The sequence below is a fragment of the Chiloscyllium plagiosum genome, chromosome 16 (assembly GCF_004010195.1).
Source record: "Chiloscyllium plagiosum isolate BGI_BamShark_2017 chromosome 16, ASM401019v2, whole genome shotgun sequence".
NCBI classification, from domain to species: domain Eukaryota; kingdom Metazoa; phylum Chordata; class Chondrichthyes; order Orectolobiformes; family Hemiscylliidae; genus Chiloscyllium; species Chiloscyllium plagiosum.
In genome coordinates this window covers 59,937,103-59,955,036 of record NC_057725.1, presented here as the reverse complement: position 1 = coordinate 59,955,036, position 17,934 = coordinate 59,937,103, and the positions used below count along the sequence as shown (strand labels likewise).

Genomic DNA, 17,934 nt, shown 5'->3' with positions numbered 1-17,934 from the left:
CATTCAAAGCACTTTACAGCCGATAAAGTACTTTTTAAATATAGTCACTGTTGCAGCGTAGACACATGACAACCATAAGACCATAAGATATAGGAGCAGAATTAGGCCATTCAGCTCATCAAATCTGCTCCATCACTCGATCATGGCTGATAGGTTTCTCAACCCCAGTCTCTTGCCTGTAACCTTTGATCTCCCTACTTATCAAGAACCTATCTATCTCTGTCTTCAAGACACTTAATCTCTTGGTATCCACAACCTTGTGTGGCAGTGCGTTTCACAGATTCACCACCCTCTGGTTGAAGAAATTCTACCTCATCTCGGTTCTAAAGGGTTGTCCCTTCACTGTGAGGTTGTGCCTTGGGTTTACTAGTCTCTCCTACTGGTAGAATCACCTTCTCTGCATCCACTCTCAATATTCTGTCAGTTTCAATGAGAATCTTTTCAACCCTCCCCCCTTCCTTCTAAACTCCATTGAGTTTAGCCAGTTTAACAAACTCTAGCCAGTTTGAAATAGCAGGACCTTGCAAACAGCAGGGTGATAAATGACTGAATAATCTGTTTAATTAGGTTGAAGATTAAATATTGACCAGGACACTGTGGGGGAACTCCCATGTTCTTCTTTAAAACAGTGCCTTGGAATCTTTTGCATCCATGTGAGAGTTTAGACAGGATCTCAGTTTAATGTCCCATCCAAAGGCCAGGGGCATCTATGGTGCAAAGTACCTGGAATGTCCATGTGGATTATGTGCTCCAGTCTCTCTAACTCAAATGCGAGTGTTACAAACAACTGTGGCTGACATTTGTGTCAATATTGTTTCAGAAAAAGCAGTGTTTCTCTAGAACTGTGCGCTATTCCGTACTTGAAATTGTTGCAATTGAAGAATCATTATTTTGGCACTAACAACAAGGTATATAGGGTATAGCATCAATCGGGTTGGTTTGATGGATGGGTGAATTGTTGATACTACTAGTTTAATCTTTACACTAAGTTCAAAAGCTTTGTTAATTGTTTGCATTCTTCACAGATGTATTTTGCATAGTCATATGATTTCTAAGGCTTTATATTATCAGCCACCTATAGCGCACTTTTCCACTGCTGCACCATTGCTTCATATTCCCATCACTCTATTAGAGTGGAAGGAAGTTCAAACGCTGTGGATATCAAGAAATAATGAACTTCATTATAATACTTGGTCATGTCATAGTCGTGTATAATCAGACTGCTTAAATGGCCCATCCTAGCACAGGAAAACATTACTAAAGTGAAATACTAAAGATCACGGAGATTATGAAAATCAATTAGTATATCCAGTAATATCATAATACCCTGATTTGTTCATATCTGACAGGTATGGTTTATTCATTACTGATCACAATGCAAATGAAGTTATGTCAACTCAAAAGAGTTCATCACCTCCTGAGACTGGTATTGTTCATGCCTAGGTATATAGACCTAAAACTGAACACAACATTTGGCCCCTTGAGCCTGCCCTACCATTCAGTAAGATCATGGCTGATCTTTTCGTAGACTCACTTAAGCTCCACTTAGCCGCCCGCTCATCATAGCCCTTAATTCCTTAACTGATCAAAAAACAATCTATCTTGGCCTTAAAAACATTCAATTGAAAGCTGTAAAGCTAAAAAAAAATCATTTATCCATTCAAAGGGTCTTGAGATTAAACTCTTAAGGTTTGTATTTGTTGCAGATATTCTGTCACTTTCTTAAATAATAAAAATGTGACATTAGGGTATGCTTATCAAAATACCGTGGTCTGCATTTTGCTCTGTGGTGATCATTCTCCATTACACTTAGATATGCCCACAGATCTCCTCTGGAATTTTGCACTTGAGCTATCTAAATTAGAATACAAAAAGGGCACAGTGATCTTTTACTGAGCACGTGTAAACCAGAAATGTAACTATGTATTACCTTAACCAGTCAGATTGAAGTGTTGTTAATAAACAACTCCATGTTAATCTGAAAGTGTCACTTAAGGATATCTAATCAATTGCAAATCTGGGACAGAAAATAAGAAAGGGGAAGCAAGATGGGATCAAGTGATACCAAATGTAACTGAAGAATGGAGACAGAAAATAAGAATCTACAGACAAGTTAGCTTAAGTTCTGTCATGGGAAAATGTTAGAATTTACCATTTCATCAGGGAACTTGGAAAGGTTCAGGGTGATCAGGCAGAGTCAGTATGGTTTTGTGAAGGACAAATCATGTTTAACTAATTTATTGGCCGCCTTTGAGGAAGTGATCTGTACTGTGGGTAAAGGGGAAGCAATGGGTTTACGGTACTTGGAATTCTAGAAGACCCTTGATAAGATGCCAAGTTCAAGTTCTTTGCAGAAAGTAAAAGCTCATGGTGCAAAGATTGACAAGCTGGCAGGAAACAAAGTGGGCATAAATTTTCTGGTTGGTAAGATGCAACAGGATATGCCAGTGGGATGAGTTTTGAGGCTTCCACTTTTTAAAATCTGTACAAATTACTTGGATGAAGATACCAAAGGTTTGTTAAATTTTCTGATGACGTCAAAATGGGGAAAGTAATTTGTGAACAGAATATGAGGCTACAGAGGAATATAGATAAGTCAGTTGAGAGGGCAAAGATCTAGCAAATGGAGTGTAATGTGGGAAAATGTGAAACTGTGTATTTGGGGAAGAGTTACTATCTAATTGGTCTATGAGACGCAGAGGATTCTGGGTGTCCTAGTATAAGAATCGCAAAGGTTCGTTTGCAGGTGCAGCAAGTAATCAGAAAAGCTAATAGAATGTTATTGTTTATTGCTAAGTGACTTAATTATAAAAGTAATGACTTAATGCTTCAGTTATACAAGTCATTGGTGAGATCACATCCAGAGTATTGTGCACATATTGATCTCCTAAATTATTTACGTTCTTTCTTAAATTAAAAGATGTTCAAAGAAAGTTTAGCAAACTTGTCTTTTGAGGAAACATTGGCTTGGTTTGTATTTTAGTAAAGAGGTAACTTGATTGAAACATGTGGGAAGGAATTGTCCTCTTGTGGGACAATCTCGAACTAGGCGTCACTGTTTGAAAATGAGAGTTGGCTATTTTGAACAGAAATTAGAATTTCTTTTCTCACAGAGGATCCTGAGTCTTCAGAACTCTTTCTCACAAGCTGGTGGAAGTCAATATCTTTGACTGTTTTTAAGGCAGAGGTAGATAAATTCATCATAATCGAGCGTATGGAAGGTTATTGGGTCAGCAGAAATCTGATTTAATCAGATAAATAATGATTATATTGAATGATGGAGCAGGCTCAAAGGGTCAAGTGGCCTGTTCCTGTTACTAATATGTATGTTTGAGAAATAAAATGGACAACAAAAAAGGACTTTTTAAAAATATCCAACAAGCAGTAATTGCTAAATTAGATGCCACATTGGTCAGAGTTCATTTTTCGTCTTAGGTCCTTGCACTGCAGTTCACAAGCTGTAACAGTTGCTGGTGAATGAAGTGTGAGTGATATAAATTTAAGATTTCTCTCCATTCTGTGTATGTAGGAGTTGAGGCTCTGAACAAGATGACGGTGTAACAGCACCTTAAGAAGCTACACAATTTAGATGGTAATTTTCTGATCTCCTGTTTAACTGTGAATGTACAGGTGCTAGACATTGCAGTCTGCTATTAGTCTCATCAAAATTTGGACTAGTTCAAATTGAGGTGGAGAAAGTGATGACCGCAGATGCTGGAGATCAGAGTTGAAAAGTGTGCCACTGGAAAAGCACAACAGGTCACGCAGCATCCAAGTAGCAGGAGAATCGACGTTTTGGACATAAGCCCTTTATCAGGAATGTGGGGGAGGTGGGAAAGGGGCTAAGAGATAAATAGGGTGGGGGTGGGGCTGGGGGAAGGTAGCTGGGAAGGCGATAGGTAGATGGTGCTGGGGGGGTGACTGTGATAGATTGGAGAGGCGGGTGGAGTGGATAGGAAGATAGACAGGTTAGAGCTGCTTAAGAGGGCGGTGCTGAGTTGGATCTGGGATGGGTTGGGAGGAGGGGAGATGAGGAAACTGGTGCAATCGACCTTAGTGCCATGTGGTTAGAGGGTCCTTAGCCAGAAGATGAGGCATTCTTCCTCCAGTCGTCAGGTGGCTTAAATTTGACATTGGAGGAGGCTCAGGACTTGCATGTATTTGCGGAAGGGGAGTTGGAATGGTCGGCAACAGGGAGGTGGAGTTGATTGGTGCATGTGTCCCGGTGATGTTCCTTGAAATGTCCTGTGAGTTGGTGTCCTATCTCCCTGATGTAGAGGAGACCACATCTGAGCAACGGACACAGTAGATGAGGTGTTCGGATGTGCAGGAAAACCTCTGCTGGATATGGGAGGATCCTTTGGGGCCTTGGACAGAGGTGGGGAGGTGTGGGTGCAGGTTTTATACACCTTGCGGTGGCAAGGGAAGGTGCTGGTAGTGGAAGGTGGGTTGGTGGAGGGGGGCGTTGACCTAATGAGGGAGTCGTGGAGGGAGTGGTATCTGCGGAATGCTAATAAGGGTGGGGAGGGAAAGAGTGGTCAACAGGTCCGAATTCCAATGGTCTGCATTCCACAGAGACAACTCCCTCCATAACTCCCTCGTTAGATCCACTCTCCCCACCAATTCACCCTCCACTACCAGCACCTTCACTTGCTGCCGCAAGAGGTGTATAACCTGTGCCCAGACCTCCCCCTTCACCTCCGTCCAAGGCCCCAAAGGATCCTTCTGCATCCAGCAGAGGTTTTCCTGCACATCCAAGCACTTCGTCTACTGTGGTTGTTGCTCTTGATGTGGTCTCCTCTACACTGGGGAGACAGGATGCCAACTCGCAGAGCATTTCAAGAAAGATCTCTGTGGCACACATGCCAAACAACCCACTGCCCTGTGGCCGACCACTTCAACTCTGCCTCCCACTCCACCAAAGGCATGCAAGTCCTGGGCCTCTGCCTCTGCCAAATCCTCGCCACCCGGCGCCTGGAGTACCGATGCCTCATCTTCCATCTTGGAACCCTCCTACCCTCCAATCAACATCGATTTCACCAGTTTCCTCATCTCCCCTACCCCACCTCATCCCAGATCCACTCGGCACTGCCATCTCAAACTGTCTTACACCTGTCCATCTTCCTTCCTACAATCTGTCTTCCTTCCTGTCCATTTACCCTCTCCTCCAATCTGTTACCATCAACCCCATCTCCATCCACCTATCGCCTTCCCAGCTACCTTTCCCTCCCAGCCCCACTACCCTTCTATACATCTCTCAGCCCCCTTACCCCCACCCCACATTCCTGATGAAGGGTTATGCCTGAAGCGTTGATTCTTCTGCTCCTTGGATGCTGCCTGACCTTCTGTGCTTTTCCAGCACTATACTTTTCGATCTAGTTTGTATTGACTCAAGTTATCAAGTGTACACTAATGGTGCTGTTCAGTACTAAATTTTCTGCAGATTCCAGTTATTTTGCAGCCAACTGGTTCAATTTCACTTGTACATTTTAATTTATTCTTGATGGGAATAAGCATATCACTTGACTAACTTCAAGAAGTCTGAATAGAGGCAGTTGACGGTAGAACTGGGGAGCCTGTGTCCATCAGTTTTTTGGAAGCCTGCAGAGGGGAGTCTCGGTATAATCAGATTAATCCAATAGGATATTCAGGTTTTTTTTGGGTGTATTCTGAAATGTGACCAATCTATTTTTAACCCAGTTTAGAAAATATGACTTAAAAATAATGACCCTATCTACTTCATGCTACAGAAATCTCCTCTTGCGTTGAAAAAATATTGTTATCTCACCTTCTAACTATCATTCCATTACATCTTCAAACTAAATCTTGTGATCTCCTTACCATTGCTTCCCTAAATAGATCTGTCAGCACCATATAACTGGGCGGGTAATCTGTCCCCTCCTTCCTGCCAATGCCACCCTCAAATCATTTGCTAAGCAGCATGCCTGACCAGTCTAATTAGACATTTATCTAATTAGACATACGCCACTGTTTTTCTCCCTCTCTCTAACAGCTTGCCTATAATTGAGGAAATTTGTCATGCTGGGGCATTACACAAGCTGGCATCTGGCACCAGTATTCTCGATACTAATATTAATAGTCATGACTCTTCCTCACCTCCAGAAGTACAAGAGATATACACAGAATTCTGTTTCTTGCAGAAATTCTAAAAAACTACAGACTTTATTTTCTACTAACTCATTGTTTCTCAGATATCAGAACCATGAAGCTCATCTCCCTCAGCTTCGAGGTCTTAAGAAAGAGGAGTCGTGGTAAGAAATTTGACCTCTCCAGCGTGCTCTGCCATTCAGTGTGAAGATAAGCAAGAGTAGGCCAAATGGCCCCTTGTGATTTTTTTTTTCTTTCTTCCCCCCCCGCCCCAATTCAGTAAAACATTGAGTGAACTTCTGCATTAGTGTCACTCTCCTGCCCCATTCCAGTAGCCCTTTATTTGCATAATGTCCAAAAATTTAATTATTTCATTCTTAATTATGCACTGTAGAGCATCCACAGCTTATAGGACAGAGAGTTGCAAAGATTCACCACCTCATCCCAGTCTTAAATGGCAACCCACTTAGAGTCATAGAGGTGTACAGCACGGAAATAGACCCTTTAGTCCAATTTGTACATGCCAACCAGATATCCTAAATTTGCCAGCAGTTTTCTCATGTTCCTCTAAACCCTTCCTATTTATATACCCATCCAGATGCCTTTTAGATGCTGTAATTGTCCCAGCCTCCTCCACTTCCACTGGCAACTTATTTCATAAACACCCCACTGTCTGTATGAAAATGTTGCTCCTTAGGTCCCTTTTAAATCTTTCCTCTCTCACTCGAAACCTATGCCCTCTAGTTCTGAGTGCCCTACCCCAGGAAAACGACCTTAGCTATTTATCCTATCCATGCCCTTCATGATTTTATAAACCTCTATTATTCTAAGAATATGACCCCTAGTTCTAGCCACCATGTTTCCTCATTAGGTATGCCCCTCTTCCCAGCAATCAATTTCGTAAATTTCCCAATGTTGCTCTAAAGCGAGGATATCCTGCATTACAAAAAGGGACAAAACTGTATCTCTCATTGGCCCTAAATAATTACAGCAAGACTACCTTTTATACTCTAAATCTTTTGCAGTAAAGGTTGACATCCTATTTTCTTTTATATTTACTTGCTGTGGCTGGATGTTAACTTTGTGTTTTGTGTTCAAGCCTCAAGCCTTCTGTATACCAACATTTATTGTCTCTAACCTTCTCAAGAACTAATTTCACAACTGCCCATACTATTCTCCATCTACCACCATCTCTCAAAATCTATACTCTTTTGCAGCTTTAACCCTTGCAGCTTAATTTTCCACTTAACTTTACATCATCATCCAATCATCAAACTAAATTGGATACAGAGGAAGGCAAATCTCTGGTGTATGGGCGGCTTGTAGTGCTGGGCAGCTTGTAGTGCTGGCATACCTGAAAGTTGTGCTGGCAATGCATTAACCTGAAGCCTCCCACCTCTAGGCAGAGCTGGCTACATGTAGGTATCAGCAGCCAACATTAAATTTGCATGCCTCGTATATTCGAAGCACAAAGAGTTGAATGTTCATTGCAATCTACTTGTCAATTTTCAGACCTTTTTTATTTTCACAACTAAGGTCTGTACTGCTTGAAGTCAAAAATTGTATTGGAAATCTGGGATCCTCTTACCCAAGAAGATATTGATAAAATCAATCTAATTGCTACATATGGGAATTAAGGGATATACTAAGGTAGGTAAGTAGAGTTAGAGTGTGCATCAGCCATGATCTAATTGAATGATGGACCAGGATCAAGGAGCTGGATTAATACCTAAGCCTTGTGTGTCTTGGCAGAGGTTGCCAAGATTAATGAAAAGAACACATGATTCAAAGACTGGTGTGGGAGAAATGAGTTCTGGTTTGTGGGGCTCTGACATCAGCATTAGAGGAAATGGGCTATTCCTTTGGGGCAGTCTGCACCTGAACCTGTGCCATGATCAGTATTCTAGTAAACTGTATAACTAGGCAAGTAGAATGGGTTACAAATTAAACAATGAAGGTGAGGAATATATGTAGTAAATCAAAGACTAGAGTCAAAACAGGAGAGCAAAATAGTAATGTGGACAATGAAGGTCAGCAAATGATAGGAAGAGAACAGAGGGAATAAGGATAAGAATACACCAACAGTGAAGACTAGATCTTACAAACTTAACAAAAAACAAAATTAGTTGCTCTGCATCTGCATCTGCCTATCGTTCATACCAAAGTCAACGAAATGGTAGCACACACTGAAGTAAATAAATATGATCTGATAGCCATTATGGAGAGTGGCTGCGTGGTGATCAGGATTGGGCCCTGAATATTGAGGGGTGCATGATATTCAAGAAGAATGAGAAGTTTGATAATGGTGGAGAAGTAGCTCTGTTAATTAAGGATGGCATTGGTACCTTAGTTAAAGACTGTCTGGGTTCAGGGGATGAGGATTTAGAATTGGTTTGTAGGAAAAAGAAGCCATTAGTGGGTTTTATTGGTCTACAGCCCTCCTTAAAGGATAAAGTGTACAGAACAAAATATTGAGTGCTCGTGATAAAGGATTTACAATAATCATGGGTGATTTTAATCTTCTTATCACTGGAAAAATCATTGGCATTATGGCCTGAATGAGAAATTCATGCATATAGTAACACATTCTGGAATCAACCAGAGAGCAAACAAACAAAATCAATTAATGATCTCAGAATAAGGACACCCCAAAGTAAAATTTTCAGTTTGACAAGGTGATATGTGGGTCTAAGACTCTTTTAAACCTAAATAAGGGCAATCTTGTGGGATTAAAGGCTGAGCTAACTGAAGTGAACTGACAAACCCGGCTAGGGATAGGTTAAATAGAGAAGCAATGATAGACGTTTAAAGGGATAATTCAGAATAAGAATGTTCCTGTTGTTAAGAAAAATCCTAAAGGGAGCACTAAAATCCGTGGCTAACTAGAGAAATTAAGAAAAATGTCAAACTTGAGGAGGAATCATACAGTTGCACAAAGTGAGTAGCAAGTCAATTAATAGCATACATAAAGTCGCAGAGAATGTTAATGAGAAAGAAAATAGTGCACAAGAGGAAGCTGCGAAAAATGTAAAACAAATAGCAAGAGTTTCTACATTTATTTAGAAAGGAAAAAGCAAGTGAAGTGAGTGCTGGTCCTCGAGAGAGAGAGAGAGAGAGAGAGAATGGGAAGGGAACAGTAGATAATAAGAAAATGGCAAATGAAATGAACAAATATTTTACTTCTGGCTTCACTATAGAGGATCATAGGAAGCTGAAGGGAGAGACCAACCTGTGAAATTACAAACACTAGGTAAGCGATACTGATTAAACTAATCAAGTGCAGGATGTCAAGTCCTTAAATCCTTCATCCTAGTGTCTTAAAAGAGGTGGTTACTGAGGTGGTAGATTTGTTGTTGTTAATTTTCCAAAATTTGCTAGATTGTGGAAAAACTTCATGAGATTGGAACATTGTGAACATAATTCTTTAATTCATGAAGGGAGTGTAGCTGGAAGCAGGACAATTTAGGGCGAGATAGCTTGACCTGTGTTGTGGTGAAATTATTAGAATTGATTATTAAGGAGGAGACAGCTGGATACTTAGAAAAACCCAAGGTAATCAGGAAGAGTCAACATGATTCTGTGAAAGGGAAATTATGTTAAATCAATTGCTGTGGATAAAGTGAAATCTGTAAATGTATTGTACTTGGATTTCCAGAAGGGATTTGACAAGGTGCCACATAAAAGGTAGAAGCTAGCAGTGTAGCAGATAACATATTAGCAAGGAAAGAAGATTGGCTATGCCAGCCAGACAATGTACACATTTGGATCTGTCCTGGGACATGAGCTTTTAACTCTAAAACTATCTGTCATTAACTCTCACCGCCACTGCTTTGTAATAACTACTAGTCATGGGACTGGGTTAGTGAATATGACTATCAAATTCAGTGTTACTTCTCAGTGGCATCAACTATATTCCAACATGATTTGGGAAACATTTTTTGACTAGATATCTCTAGATTTAATTATTGCCCCCCCAAACCAAAAAAAACACATTTTTCAATGCTGGAAACTTAAAGCCACACTACCATCTTACCTACTTTATGTATTTGAGCTTTTGATCAGAGGGACTGCAGTGCTTTCATACCATTTTTATATCACAGTTGTCCTCTTCATCTGTGAGGGGAAAAAAATGGAAAAAAAATGCATAATTTCGAAATTCATGTTGTTTTACTTATTTTTAAACAGCAAGTGCAATATCTTCCCCCACAGTGAAAAGGCTATCATGATGTTTTCTGAGTTGATGCATCTTACTATGGCTGTGTATTCCCTTCAACAGCCAGTCAGTCTTCACTGAATGAGGCAGAGCCACCACCAGTGACCACAGTTAGTCAGCTGACAGAGGCCAGTGCAGGAACAAGTTCAGATTGGCCCTTGGAGAATGCAGGTGGCAACTCCTCCTCCTCTGCACAACAGACGGATATGAGCCCTACAGCATCAGGAGCCGGCACTGCTACTACCGGTAGGTCACAAACCAGTATCTGAGCATATTCAGCATAGAATTCAGGCAACCATCTGGATGCAGACGTTCATCTATCTGGGGCAGGTAGTGTGACTCAACCTGCTGATGCAGCAAGGAGGAACTCATGTGATTAGATTTGTTGTACTCTTGCAGGGCAGAGGCAACATAACTTGAATTTTGAAGTCGTTTTATAATGTATCATCAAAACCTCTGATGCTGTATACAAGGTTTTCAAGAAGGCTCAAGTATATTGTAAAATGTAATCACCATCTGTATGGCTGGCACAAAAATCTGTTTTCTAAGTTGGCTTATTTATGTATGCAATCGAAACTCAGTCCAAGTTCTGATTCAAATAGGCTACATATCACGTAAACCAATGAATTGACCCTTTAGTATTCAGAGTTAATTGATTTTGAAAAGATGGTGTGACTCCTATTTTTTTGAAAACTTTTATTTTCTGATAAGGGAGAAAATTGCTGCTGTGTTTCTTCATATTCTAATACAGTAACAATCCAGCTGTATTTACAAAAATTCTGATGGAACTATAGATAATAGAAATTAGATTGGAAAACTACCACAATATTTTCAAAATATTCAAGACATTGTAAAAATGTTAATGTGTGCACAGAGGGTAATATAATCCAGGAACTTTGCTATGCAAGACAAATTACTATCAGCATAGATCCATTACTCTGAATGTTTCTGGTCAATGAGTTTAACTTGATTTTTGCTCAATCTTTCTTCCAGCTTTACTTGTCAATTATTAGAATGCTAGAAGTATTACAGACTAAAGTAGACCAAATCCTGAGAGCCATTGCTGTTCCTTTAGTGATCTAGTGAGTGAATATACTCTGCCAGTACAGGCTGCTCGTAATAACCTTGAAGGTATGCAAGTAGAAGCAAAGTGTAAGTTGCAAAGAAAAGCATAGTTCATAAAGCTTCTAAATGTTATGTTTAATGCAGAAGCTGATTGAAAATGGTGACTGATGAAAAGATAAACTGTCAGAACATTCAATTTACTGATTTAACACAAAGATTGGCAGTAGAAATTTGAAAGTTCAAACTTTAAGAATTATTCCTCCATGTGCTGTTCATAGTTTACTTCAATTGAGACTGCATCACCAACTTTTAAGTTGCACAATGACTTTATGCATACCCTGTATCCATACTGAACAGGATGGCAGAAAAGGTCCAGGTCTGTTGCATAGTAAAAACAACCAAGGTTTGCATACTCGATCAGTAAACATTAACCCTGATGAAAACTCTGTACCAATGAATGTTGGAGAAAGACACAACTGCGTGAGTGTAGTACCTCCCTAGAATCAGGTAAACCATCAATGGCACCCTAACTTCAGTCAGTGGCTTGACGAAAAGATGGGTGAAAATCAAAGTGGATTTAAGGAAAACGAGCGAGAGAGTGTATGACAATTGGACAAAACCATGTTTGCTACTGTAGTTAGCAGCTCCTGTATACCCTCTTCTTCATGGACATACAAGTTATTTCTGTTTTCAAATCATATGTCATTAGTCAATAATAAAGCCGTTATCTTCTCATGGATAGTTTAATTAATTTGATATTGGTTTATTACTAAAATAAACTCACTCATCTAACCAAATATGTCTCTTACATAGGGCAGCACGGTGGCTCAGTGATTACCACTGCAGCCTCACAGTACCAGGATCCCAGATTTGATTCCAGCCTTGGGCAAGTGTCTGTGTGGAGTGTGTACATTCTCCCTGTGTCTGCGTGGGTTTCCTCTGGTGCTCCGGTTTCCTCCCACAGTTACAAAGATGTGCAGGTCAGGTGAATTGGCCATGCTAAATTGCCCATAGTTTTAGGTGCATTAGTCAGAAGGAAATGGATCTGGGTGGGATACTCTTTGGAGGGTCGGTTTCCACACTGTAGGGAATCTAACCTAATCTAATCAGGTTTTGAAATGAATCCTCATGTTCTAATAACAAATCTTCACATCTGACAAGAAAGGAAAAAGAAAAATCTTTGTTTTTCTCATATTTAGAGAAACTTCCCAAGCCTATTGATCAGGGTGCTTCTAAGAGCAATTACCCTTCTGATTAATCTTAAGGTGAATTTACTTGCAATAATAATTTTTGCCCTTAAAAGAATAGGCTTGACGCCATGTAGATTTCCCTTCATAGCAGGACACCTAAACAGTATCTGGAACAAGATACAAATAGACATTGGCCTAGAGGATATTATAGAGTGAACGTGGGATGATTTGTAAACCAGGATGGTCATTTATTAACAGCATATTAAGGCATCCAAAGCCAGTGAAGGTTGACAAGAACACAGATGAATGATACAAAGTGGCAAAATTCCAGATGAAATTAGAGTTCCGTGCCCCTTTTTTCTAACTTTGAAAGTATTTTTAAAGAACTTTTATTTACTTTGTGTCTTCATCTTCTAGATTCCTTGCATGCTAAAAAAGGTTTTCAGTGGCTCATGAACATTTTTTAAAAAATCAGACTTCCAATCTAAAGCATAAACTCTTAAGAACAGACACATTTAAAAAAAAACACTAAACCAGCAAGCTGCTTTGTCAAATATGCCAACGTGGCAGCCTCCAAGTCTGCTGTGGTTTGTCCACAACATAGTAAAGATAAGGTCAGTTCATTTCTGGTCAAAAGGCATATCGCAGTTGAAATGTTAATTCTCTCCAAAGAGGCTGGCTTGACCTTCTGAGCATATTCTGTTTTTGTTTCAGGCCAATTTAATATGTTTGAGACCATGTTTGTCGATTTTTGTTGCCTAATGTAAATGTTGCCTGTGTGTTTTTTGTTTCCTTTTTGTTATTTTCAAGGAGTGTGCCAAGCTTGGCTCAAACAATCTACTGCAAGGTCTGTACTTCAGTCACGTTTGAACCGCCACTCAGGTTATCAGAGCACTGATGATGTTGTCCCCTCTGAATTTTCCTTTGTAACAAGTGCATGTCATTTATTTTTCCCCCCCTCTATAACTAGATATAGCAAGCATTAGAAGCACAATTGCATTGTGTAAACAGAACGGTGAGGGAAATTGTTATATAAATATATTTGGATGATTCGCATGTAATTATTTGTCCTTTTTATGAGATTATAGCCACGCTTAATCATTTTGCACAGCTGCTGCACAAAACAGCATGAGTTATTAACCCAATTTCTATAAAGGTTGCAAAAACCTTCACAAGTAATTTCATGTGAATTGTAAAGCACCACACATCAGTTTGATTTCCTTCAGTGTCTCTCCTTTGGTTCACAGACAGTTGCAATATATTTTTTTAATATTGGTTTTTATAGTTCTCCCAACGTTTCTTTACTGCAAATGTGACACTTCTCTATCATTTTTATGCTATTGGCCTCAGTTCTGCTTAATGTTATTGGTTCTAGCCACATTTTCCATGCTTGCTTATTAGCTTGCTCTGAGTCCACATCTCAATTTGTTAACAAACAATTCCTTTTGGTCAACAGGAATATAGAAGGCTACACATGTTGCAACAAATTTTTTCCGGAGTCAGTAAACATATGAATTTTCCTCTGTGTTTCATCTAGTGTCTCTAAAAACTAACAAAAATCTCAATGAGTACATTATAACTTTAAAATAGTTTCAAATCACCAGATAGAAACTGTATTATAGCTGTTTCTCGGGGTCCCAATCTCTTCTAACCTCTTCCATCAGGCAGAATATACAAAAACTTAAGCACACGTACCCCAACAGGTTCAAGAATATCTTCTCCCCTGCTGTTCTAAGACTTCTGAACAGGCCTCTCAAATTTCAGACCTAATGTTGATCTTAATTTTTGTGTACCTTCTTTGCAGCCATAACTTTCTATTCCTCGCTTTGTTCAATCACCCTTTAGAGGAGAAAGTGAGGTCTGCAGATGCTGGAGATCAAAGTTGAAACTTTATTGCTGGAACAGCACAGCAGGTCAGGCAGCATCCAGGGAACAGGAGATTCGACGTTTCGGGCACAGGCCCTTCTTCAGGAATGATTCGACGTTTCGGGCACAGGCCCTTCTTCAGGCCATTCCTGAAGAAGGGCCTGTGCCCGAAACGTCGAATCTCCTGTTCTCTGGATGCTGCCTGACCTGCTGTGCTGTTCCAGCAATAAAGTTTCAACTTCAATCACCCTTTAACCTTTGTGTAGTATGATCTGCCTGTACTGCACACAAAAGAAAACTTTTCACTGTACTGAGGTACATGTGACAATAATAAATCAAATCAAAAAGGTTTGGTGAAGTTAAAATAGGGAAGCAAAGTTCACACAGCTAACTTAATGCTAAGCTCTTTAATCAACATTTATGCATCAACAAACAATTGGTTCTCAGCTGAGAATTTGTTTGGAACTTATTGCTGTGGATGGGAATTGCAACAGATTTTTGAGCAGTCTGACCAAATCTGGAATTTTTTAATAAATGGTGGGCTAAATCCAGGACCAATTTCTGACAGATGCAATTTTTGCCAGGAGAGGAAAGTGGATAGTCCTGAAAAAGTTGAAAAACCTGCATTCAGTGGCTCTATTTGAATTTTGTGCCAAGTGCAAACAGGCTGCAGTCAAACTGTTCCAAAGACCCTAATTCGCAATCAATTGATGGTATAGACATAAATATTCTCAAAGGGCAGATATGTTCTGTTTCAGTGTTCTGATCTGAAGTTGCTTCTAATCCCTGTTCTTTAAAAATGAAAGAGGCCAGCTGCGGTTGTCTGTGAGAAACATTTTAAAATCATCTACTGGACTGCTTTGATGGCCATCAGGAGATGGTTCGGAAAACTTATTGCATTCTGTTTGGTCAATTTCAATAGAAGTCTTTCTTGGCATTACCCAAGGATGTTATTACATTGGGCAATGATATTTGTTTTAATCCCCACATGATGCCTGAATTTGCTCATGCTGGATAGATGAGTAGGTATTGAGATTGCGTAGTGATGTGCACTATCATGCATTGGTTTGGATCTCAGTAACAGTTTGGTTTAGAAAGTAAATGCACTCCATGTTTTATCTTTAGATATTTACCCAATTTCCTTCCGAAGGCTACATATAAAGCTGTTTCCGTAGCTGTCTGAGCCTGGCATGCTCCAGGAAAGCTAGTTACATGGAATTACATAGAACCTGGAGGTGACATGGGTTTGAGCCATACAGCAGCAATTGCAGAAGCTAAGGCTGGATGCCTTAACATATTGTAAAACAACAGGGACTAAGTCCCAGAGAACTGAGTTGGGTCTCCTTACCAAACTGCTTTGTCATTATCCTGCCCTATAACCACCAGGATCCGTTTTCAGGAACGGTAGGCCCAACTCTATCCTTTCCCCTCTTGCCTGGAATAAAAATTTGGCTTGACAAAGCCCTTTAAACTGAGGCTCGTCTGTTCAGTCGGGAAATTTCGCTACTCAAGCTATCTACCTTGGTAGCAAATATATAACCCATGGTCTTTGTTTTTCTATATTTTCAGCCCCTGAATTTTACCAGAACTTGTTTTCTTTGACTGCACCACCAAAGCTGGTCCACTCCAACACTGCCTAATCCCAGTCCACTCCAAAAATAAAAATCTTACCCTACTGTATTCAAATTGTTAGTACTTCTTTGAAAGCCTCCCTATCCCTCTATACAGTCTCCAGCAATGCTCATTCCACACATTCTGAGCTACTTGAATTATGCCTGTGTCCAAGCATCCTTTCCCATGTTCCAAGCACAGAACTTTCCCACGTCAAAGTTTCTGCTCATGTTCCAAATAATGCTGCCCCAGATTCATTATTCTCCCACTGCACAGTCCCTACTCCCATTATTGGCATCCCCTACGATCCTACGATCAGCACGAAAATATTTGTGCATTAGCATCACTAAAACTAGACTGTTCAGTCTAATTGGGTATGCTTTCCATGAGTTTCGTCCTGCTATACTTCAACTAACCCTATTAGCATATCTTTCTATTACTGTCTACCTCATGCAATTAAGTAGAAGCTGGATAAACACGTTTCTCCTTCAGATATGTATATTATTCTCTTTGTGTAATATTGAATCAGTATCTGCAGTTGTCAGTTTACTGTAGTAAGGCTGGTTACCCAGAATTATATATAACATGCAGAGTAAAACAGGTTATTTGGCCCAATCTGTCCAGGTTTCTGTTTATACTGGAAGTCCCCAGACTACGAATGTTTTCCGTTTTTTTCCACTGTTCGCAAGCCTAATTTGTGCGTAAGTTGGAACAGATACAGGCTAATTAGTCCACCTGTTCGTTAGGACGAAACATTGTGTAAGTCAGATTTTGAAAAATAATTTTTAAAAATGAGAAGTTGGAGGTCAGTTCGTAAGTCGGGTCCTCGTAACTCGGGGACTTCCTGTAATCCATTTGAGTCTTTACCCATTCTTTTTTTATCAGTAAAGTCCTCAACTTCCTATCCTGTCTCCTGTTTCCCTTTAAAAACATCATGTTATTCAACTCAAGTTCCACGTTCTTGCCACTTTGTAGATAAAGAAGTTTCCCCTGAATGTGGGTGTAGTTGGCAGGGTTGACATTTATTGCTGCTCCCTAAGCTGTTAAAAAGATATGACGAATCTGCCTTTTGGCGCAAGTTCCAGGTTTTTAATACAGTAACAGCAAAGGAATTACCACAAGTTCCAAAGTCATGATGGTGGATAAATTAGAGGGAACCTTAAAGTTGGTGGCGTTCTCGGCTGCTTGCTTTCTAGATAATAGGAATAGTGAATTTGGGAAGTTCAGTAAATGAAACCTTGCTGAGTTGCTGCAGTGTTTCTTGTAGATATTGCACTGATGGTGATATCTTTCAAGGAGATTGTTGTTTCCTGCTTGATTTGATTTTCTTGGGTGGTTGGAGCTGCACTCATCCAGGCAGGTGGAGAATATTACATCAATCTCCTGACTTGTGCCTTTTCGATGATGGATAGGTTTTTTGATGAGTGGGTGAGTTATTTGCCTCAAAATTCACAGTGGCTCACCTGCTTTTATGGCCACAGTATTATGTGCCTAGTCTCATTAAATTTCTGGTCATTCATCAGTGCCCAGGATGTAGGTAATGGTGCTTCCTTTATTAGATGTCAATGGGAGGGGGATACATATAGAGATGGTCATTACCTTATACTTGTGTGGCAGGAGTGTAATCTGCCAGTTATCTTCCTAAATCTGAATGTTGTCTAAGTCCTTCTGCTTGAACAGAAGCTGCTTCATTAGTTGAGTTGTGAATTGAGTTGAGGGGTGGCACGGTGGCTCAGTGGTTAGCACTGCTGCCTCACAGCACCAGGGTCCCAGGTTCAATCCCAAGCCTTGGGTGACTGTGTGGAGTTTGCACATTCTCACCGTGTCTGTATGGGTTTCCTCCAGGTGCTCCGGTTTCCTCCCACAGTCCAGAGATGTGCA

General features: G+C 40.2%; 1 protein-coding gene across 4 annotated transcripts in view; it reads left to right on the top strand.

Annotated features, from left to right (window-relative positions):
• LOC122557951 (activating molecule in BECN1-regulated autophagy protein 1-like) overlaps positions 1-17,934 on the top strand; it is a 384,568-nt gene that overhangs the window by 341,179 nt on the left and 25,455 nt on the right. For 3 of the 4 annotated variants that reach the window (XM_043706207.1, XM_043706208.1, XM_043706210.1), the window contains one exon: positions 10,385-10,567. The exons of the other annotated variant lie outside the window; for it this stretch is intronic. In XM_043706207.1, the coding sequence (XP_043562142.1) occupies positions 10,385-10,567 (183 nt within the window). The remainder of the gene's footprint in view (positions 1-10,384; positions 10,568-17,934) is intronic. 4 annotated transcript variants of the gene reach the window in all.